The sequence below is a fragment of the Phocoena phocoena genome, chromosome 1, assembly GCF_963924675.1.
Source record: "Phocoena phocoena chromosome 1, mPhoPho1.1, whole genome shotgun sequence".
NCBI classification, from domain to species: Eukaryota; Metazoa; Chordata; class Mammalia; order Artiodactyla; family Phocoenidae; genus Phocoena; species Phocoena phocoena.
In genome coordinates this window covers 155,894,540-155,902,629 of record NC_089219.1, presented here as the reverse complement: position 1 = coordinate 155,902,629, position 8,090 = coordinate 155,894,540, and the positions used below count along the sequence as shown (strand labels likewise).

The window sequence follows — 8,090 nt, the reverse complement described above, 5'->3', positions numbered from 1 at the left end:
TCTATGTCAACAGAGCCGCCATCAGGAAACCAGGGAGATACACCATGGATATGCTGTAAAAATTCAGTCAACCGTGAGGTAGAAACTTTATTACCGAGAGCTTTAAGCATCGAAAGTAAAACCTGAGCAAATAATTCACACTCCTTTGAGCCCTTTTGCCTCATCTTTACTTCTGACTATTGCCTTATGCCTCTATTAGTTTTACTTTTACTGGTGGCCACACATATTTTGCTTAAGGGTTCTCTTACCTGCCCTTTCTTTTTCTTTTAATTGCCTTCACGCTTCAGGTCCCTGTTTCAGTGCCACTTGCCGCGGACCAGTCGGAGAAAGAGGATCTCACCGCCCTGGGTCAGAAGGGAAGGGGTAAGGAACTGAAGTAGCACCGACGAATGGGGTCAGAAGGACCAAGACAACTGATGGTTGCAAGGCAAATTTTATTATGCTACAGTTGCTGATTATCTAGACTAGACAAAGGAAGGCTTCCAGATGGTGGTTTACATTATCTACAGACTGTCTCGGCTCAAGGTTAACTTCCCTGGGAGGAAACCCATAAACCCAGAAGCATCAAAAATAACCTGCATGTGCAGTGGGGAGACAGCTTTGCTTGTCTCATTTTACATTCTTTCTGATCTCTGGGCCCTGGTGATTTATCTCCCATGGAATGGAACAAGGAGGGGAACAAGTAGGGACAGTCCCTTCGAGCAGCGGCCGCATGCCTGGCATGTCCTTACCTGCTCTCAAGGCTGACTGCTTCCCACACATATGTTGCCTTGTTTAAGCCTCAAGCCCTCGATCCTTTGTTGAAATACAATAATTTCATTCCTATGCTTTTCAATGCCCAAAACTCAACCTCCAGGAGGGCTAAAGTCTAATTTGTACTCCAAACCAAGTAGCAGTGCACTTCACTACTACTGAGGCTGAATCCATAAAGACTTCAAGACCACGTCCAGAAGACAAGTTATTATATATAATACCCTGGAAGGTGTGAAACATAATTATCATATACATAGCTGGTCCTTCAGAGCTTTTTACCTATAACATGTTTTTTGATGAAAGTTATTTAATGTACTGGAGATAACTGTGACTTACTGCTCAAATATTTGAATACTTATACTTACCTGGGATTTCATTTCTGCTGAAAGATAAAGGAAGAACAGGACTCAATTAAAAAAAAAAACTTTATAAATGAAAGTAAATATCTTATCACACACTATCACTTTTGGAAGCAGCATAGAGGGGCAGTCAACGGTGAAACACTGGTGAAATAGGTCAAAACTCTGGGCCAAAAATCCATTATTATTATCATCAGTGACAGCACCACAACTGTGCCCTTCAGAATTAATAATCACTCCTAAGAATCTTCATTTGGCACCAGATGATGCGTTTAAGAGAAACACTCTGGGAGGTTTTGAATCAGACTTGGTTTTTTGTTAGCCAAGTTACAGGAGAATTTTTAAACTGGGGGGAAGGGAAGAAGGAAACGGACCAGGAAAAGAATTTAAGCCATCATCTATAACCAACAAAGCACTGAGAGTTCCAAACACTATGTCAGACACTAAAATGACTGATATAGGCTCCAGTGGTTTCTAAAACCTATAAAAAGACTACACCAGCAAAGTCCCCATTTATCTGTAGAGTTCAGAAACTAAAACAAGGAATATTTTAGCTTAAAACCTTATCTCAAGAGAATCATATACACTTCACATGAATAAAAATACCTGAAACCAAACATTTTTAAAAGCTCCAATACCCAAAATATAAAGAAAAATATTACTTCAGAAGACTCAATCAATCCATGATAATCACAAAACAGCTGGGCAATCTCTATCTCCCTTCCACACTAACCATCCAACCCATGGAAGACCAAGGGAGATCAGACCTTCCAGACTTACCTTCCAGGCCTTCCAGACACCTGGCTGCTGCAAAATTCTACAGAGACTCCTTGTGGAACAGCAGTTTCCCATCTCTTGTGTCTCTCCCTATCGTGATCATGATCATGCAGGAAGCAAGTCTGGCTGTGCTATTTCTTATCATTGTCTGTCACCCATCTGCAACATGGTATTGTACAGATAAGGAGAAAGTAGTTGCCTTACCCCAGAAGGTTGAGGCTCAGGTACAGGGGTAATTCTCCTGTGCACACAGTCATTATTTAGGCCGACTCAGTGACTTCAACAGGCTTAATCATGTGATCAGGTTTGTTGCCAGCTGCGTAATGCTCCCACATCTGTAGATAGAGCCGCTCTAGGTCCATCGTGTATTGTTTGGTGTTGAACAGAGGGCTAGATGTTCTCTGCTTCCAGACTTTGCCACGAATTTTCTTCAGGTATTCTAGAACAGTTCCCAGTTTCACAGCTATATCTTCATATTCTTGTCTGTTTTTAGCAATAAGCTCAAGACAGCCTAAACAAGTGAGCTGGGAAGCTGCAACTCGGGAAGCAAGAGTCTCTCCTGGCATAGTCACCATGGGTGTCCCTGACCAAAGGACATCCATCCCTGTGGTGTGTCCATTACAGAGTGGAGTGTCCAAGCAGACATCAGCCAGCTGGCCTCTCCGAACTTGTTCCTCTTTAGGAGCAACAGGTGAAAGAATGATACGGTTCTGGGGAAGGCCCATAGTTTGTGCGTACTGTTGAATATTAGGTTCTCCTACTGCTGGAAAACGCAACAGCCACAGTACACTATTGGGAACACGCTTCAGAATATTTGCCCACATCTGCAAAGTAGATGGGTCAATTTTATATAACTGATTGAAGTTACAGTACACGATGGCATCTTCCGGTAACCCGTACTGAGAACGTGTGGTTACAACAATGGTACGGGGAACCTCCTCTCCAGTGGCAGCCTTAATGTTGACCTGGGTAGTTGCCAGTCCATTGCTAAGACTGAATCCATTAATTGTTATCTGAATTTGTCCTCTGTTAATCATTTCAATAACTGCCTCTGCAATAGTATTCATAGGAATGACAGGCATATTAAGAGCTGTATTACTGCTGCCTGCACTGTCTCCTCCATCAGGACATTTCATCTTGACAATCTGCACATCTGGGAGACTATCAAGAAATGCTTTGAGGTCGATGCCATTCAGCACAATCCGATTGTCATAAATGTGCCCATTGGACTTAAAATCGATGACTGCTTTCTTCTTCAGGTGAGGGAACATATTGGCATGATCACCAATAAAGAAAGTATGGGGCATATAAGCCAGTTTCTCAGAATACTGCTCAGCAACTTCAGCAGCTGAAGTTTCCTGATCAGTGATGATATAATCCATGAAAAGCACGCCACTGGTCCCAGGGTAGCCCAGCCACATTGCCTGAATAGGAGCTGGCCTGAGAGCAAAGAGTTCATTTCGAGCACCCCTGGTATAACCATTCAGATTTACAAGGATGTGTATACCATCCTGATGGATGCGATCAGCTGCTTTCCCATTGCATGGAATCTGAGAAAGATCAGTGAAATGATGGGCTTCTGCCATCACCTTCGCTCGGAAGTTTGTGCCGTCATCTGGGCTCAGGGCATAACAGAAGACCTCAAATTTATCAGGATTGTGCGTGCCTGGAATAGACTGCATAAGATGAGAAGTAGGATGATTCCCAAAGTCAGAACTCACGTATCCTACACGCAGTCGACCATCACTGAGCTTCAAGTCTTTTGGATGTTCGTACGGTGGTTTATGAAGGACACTGATCTCGTCCAAGCAGAGGTTCCCATGGCTCTCAGCAATAGCCTTCCTGAAGCCATGAGAAAGAGGATAGAGCATACTATGATGAGGCTGCACAGAAGGCAACCTATTCTTCTCCAGCTGGTCAGCCACAATGCTGACCAACTTCTTCATTCGCTCATCATAGTCTGTCCAATCACAGACAATCTGCAGGCAATGAGCCAAACCACAATAAGCGTCAGGAGAGTCAGGTTCAAGCTTCAGAGCAGTGCGATAAGAAGCAATTGCTTCTGGAATATCCCCTGAATACTTGTGAATGGAAGCCAGATTGCTGTGGGCATCCGCAAGTGCAGAGTTAATCTGAATGGCACGAGTATAACACGGCAAGGCTCCCTGAACATCCTGCATCTCCTTTAGAGTGTTTCCCATGTTACAGTAGGCATCAGCAAAGGTAGGACTGATTCGAACAGCCTCCTTAGAATGCATCAGAGCTTCCTGCAGTTTTCCCTGCTGCTGCAATACACTTGCTAAATTTGAATGGGCAACAGCAAACTCTGGGAAGACTTCTAATGCTTTACGATACAAGCGAACTGCCTCTTCAATGTTTCCCTGGTCTCCTTTTTTTTTTTTTTTTTTTTTTTTTTTTATTTTTTGCGGTACGCGGGCCTCTCACTGTTGTGGCCTCTCCCATTGCAGAGCACAGGCTCCGGACGCGCAGGCTCAGTGGCCATGGCTCACGGTCCCAGCCGCTCCGCGGCATGTGGGATCTTCCCAGACCGGGGCACGAACCCGTGTCCCCTGCATCGGCAGGCGGACTCTCAACCACTGCGCCACCAGGGAAGCCCCCCTGGTCTCCTTTGATATTGGCTAGGTTATTCAGAGAGTCTGCATGGGTGGGGCACAGCCGCAGAGCTGTGTTATAACAATCTTCTGCTTCGGCAACACGGCCCTTCTCTTCCAGAGCGTTGGCTAGGTTGCTGTAAGCATCAGGGAAATGTGGTTGCAATTCAATAGCTCGCCTGTAGGTGCCTATTGCCAGATCCATCAGGCCTTGCTCATAGTATACACCAGCCAGTTTGGCACGTACCACTGCATGATTTGGGCTCAAGCTTAGGGCACAAAGGTAAGCTGCCACAGCTCTGTGAAAAATCCGTGCCTCTTTCAAGACATTTCCTAAATTGATATAAACATCCAGAAAACTGGGGTCAAGGGTGACAGCCTTTTCAAAGTGATGAATTGCAAGCCAAATCTCCCCTTGTGCATTGAAAACACAGCCAAGATTACTCCAAGCTACTGCAAAGTTCGGTTGCGTCTCCACTGCTTTCAAATAACATGCCTTGGCTCCTTCCAAGCGACCCAGGGCTTTGAGCAGGTTTCCCAGGTCACTGCGAACACAGTACAAATCAGGATTGCACTGAAGAGCAGAGACGTAAGCTTGTACTGCCCCTTCCATGTCGCCTGCTGCTACCAAAGCGGCTGCCAGGTTAATATGACCATCGATGAAATCTGGTTTGAGATGCAATGCATGCCGGTAATGCTCCATTGCTTCCTGCAACTGCCCTCTTTCCTTGTACACATTCCCCAAATTCGAATAGGCTTCTGCCAGAAGAGGGTTCTGTTTAATTGCCAGAGTACTAAAGTGGGCAGATCTGTCCAGCCTTCGACACTGGAAGTGTAGAGATGAAAGTAATAAAAGTACTCCAGTATTGTCTGGCTCTTGTCTCCACAGCTGCATGCAGTGTCTCTCAGCTGCCTCAAAATCTCCTGCCTGATATTCTCGATGTGCCAACTCAGCTAACCCGTGGAAGGAAAGCATACGTTTCGTTGGTTCTGTGCTGTCGGCCACGTTGCCCACAGAAGACGCCATCTGGAGCTTCTGGAGAGAGCAAGAAAAGGGGGTAATTGAGTCCCGCTGCCGCCACTACTGGCAAGAATGTTTCTAGAGGTAGCAAATACGAGGGCAGCAGCCGTACCACTGCTTTGGCAGGCTTAAGCGGCGGCAACAGTTACAGGCACCGAACCTTAGGAACTCTGGTTGGCCATCTACCTCTCACGCTCTTGAAATCTTAATTCTTAACCCTGCCCTCTTCCACCAGTTTTCTTCTAATCAGGGAATAAAAATTACCTATACACTTGCCTTAGAAGAAATCAAAAGTCAGTAGTCCAAACACTTAAAAAATTTTTGTTTTCTGTCCAGTTGGAAAGGAAATACATGATTGACTTTACTTCATCATTCATATAGTCAATGTGGAAAACATTAGGGCCGTGAATTTCAATACAGTAGGATCAGAAAATTTTTAATTGGCCTTCCCAAACCACTAATAAGTAACCAATGTTGTATATAATGCTAAAATCTTAGAGACTGAGTTTGATATTTTAAAAGTTCTGAAAGGATTAGCTAATTTCTCCTCATCATATTTCTCATGCCTCAAACCTGAGTATTACTTTTTAAAAAATAAATCTATTTATCTTTATTTATTTTTATTTTGGCCGCGATGGGTCTTCAATGCTGCGTGCAGACTTTCTCTTGTTGCGGTGCCCGGGCTTCTCATCACAGCAGCTTCTATTGTTGTTCCACAACTCTATGGGTTCCTTTTGAGGTCCTATGAAGAACCCTAGAAATTAGTTCATGCAATTATAAGTTTTTGCAAAAGTGAGATATTTTAACTTCCATCAGGTAAGACCAGCGACTCTTTCTTTGCCAATTTTCCTTCTATCATATTCCGCTATGTTGGATCATATTGGAATTGCCACAGGCTTTTTTGAAATCTGGCTAAGGAGATTTTCTTTTTTCTGTGGTACGCGGGCCTCTCACTGTTGTGGCCTTTCCCTTTGTGGAGGACAGGCTCTGGACACACAGGCTCAGCGGCCATGGCTCACGGGCCTAGCCGCTCCGCAGCATGTGGAATCTTCCCGGACCGGGACACGAACCCGTGTTCCCTGCGTCGGCAGGTGGACTCTCAACCACTGCGCCAGCAGGGAAGCCCTAAGGAGATGTTTTAAGTCAGGCTATTGTGTGATTTTCAGACACCACCGTATGTAATTGACTATATACTATCTCATTACAGGAATAACTTCCAGTACTCATACTGACTACTCTACTGACTTAACCTAGCACAAGACACAGAAGCATAAGGACAAAAACCACCTTACAATATAGCCATGTCTTGCACTTCACAGCTCTCAAAGCATGTGCGTTTGAAGAAGAAAAAAAGAACTGAAAAGTACAAAACTAGAAGCTATTCTGTGGAAAATTATTTCAATCATCAGGCATGTGAAAGATAAGTCAAAGATTCAGTTCTCATCAATGCTTAGTCAAAACAGAAATTTGCTTCTGTCAAGAATATACTCCAGGGGCTTCCCTGATGGCACAGTGGTTAAGAAGCCACCTGCCAATGCAGGGGACAAGGGTTCGAGCCCTGGTCCGGGAAGATCCCACATGCCACGCAGCAACTAAGCCGGTGTGCCACAACTAGGGAACCTGCGCTCTAGAGCCCGTGAGCCACGACTATTGAGCCTGCGAGCCACAACTACTGAAGCCTCCGTGCCTAGCGCCCGTGCTCTGCAACAAGAGAAGCCACCGCAATGAGAAGCCTGTGCACCGCAACGAAGAGTGGCCCCCAGTCCCTGCAAGTAGAGAAAGCCTGCGCACAGCAACGAAGACCCAACACAGCCAAAAATAAATAAATAAATAAACGAATGAATATACTCCATCAACAATGTACGTAATGGAATGGTGTGAATGAGTATTTTATCAGAATCCCTGTAATGCACAAACCTATAGCAGTACTGAAATCAGTAATGCATTTATAATAGTAAATACTTATGAGGAAGTAATCCATAGAGGTTTTCTCAAAGTTAACAATAAAAATTAATATGACATTATCAATAATAAATTGTGAAGCTGAAATAAACTTTTCTAAACTATTAATAACTAGAAGCAAATTCTAATCAACCATGTTACAAGAAATCTATGTCTAAAAACTACAAAGTTTATTTCTTAAAATATTATTTCGAAAATACATAAACTGTCGCATGAGGAGGCAGTTAAAGAATATATAGCTAGGGGCTTCCCTGGTGGCGCAGTGGTTGAGAGTCCGCCTGCCGATGCAGGGGACATGGGTTCGTGCCCCGGTCCGGGAGGATCCCACATGCCGCGGAGCGGCTGGGCCCGTGAGCCGTGGCCGCTGAGCCTGCGCGTCCGGAGGCTGTGCTCCGCAACGGGAGAGGCCACAACAGTGAGAGGCCCGCGTACCACAAAAAAAAAAAAAAAAAGAATATATAGCTAAAAGAGTGGGGGAAAAGTTTTATAGAGACACATCTGGCAGTAGTTAATTTTTAAATGTCATTTTTCTAGATTTTGTGACACCTATAGTATTGATATTTGAAAGCATTTAAAAAATTGTAATTTGAACATTTGCTACTTCCA

The 8,090-nt window shown here is 44.4% G+C and overlaps 1 protein-coding gene across 1 annotated transcript; it reads right to left on the bottom strand.

Annotated features, from left to right (window-relative positions):
- Positions 1-2,149: 2,149 nt before the first annotated feature.
- LOC136127352 (UDP-N-acetylglucosamine--peptide N-acetylglucosaminyltransferase 110 kDa subunit-like) lies at positions 2,150-5,528 on the bottom strand. Its single transcript, XM_065882868.1, has 2 exons — positions 4,478-5,528; positions 2,150-4,278 (listed from the first exon to the last, which is right to left on the bottom strand). The coding sequence occupies exons 1-2, from the start codon at positions 5,526-5,528 to the stop codon at positions 2,150-2,152; spliced, it is 3,180 nt and encodes a 1,059-aa protein (XP_065738940.1).
- Positions 5,529-8,090: the final 2,562 nt, after the last annotated feature.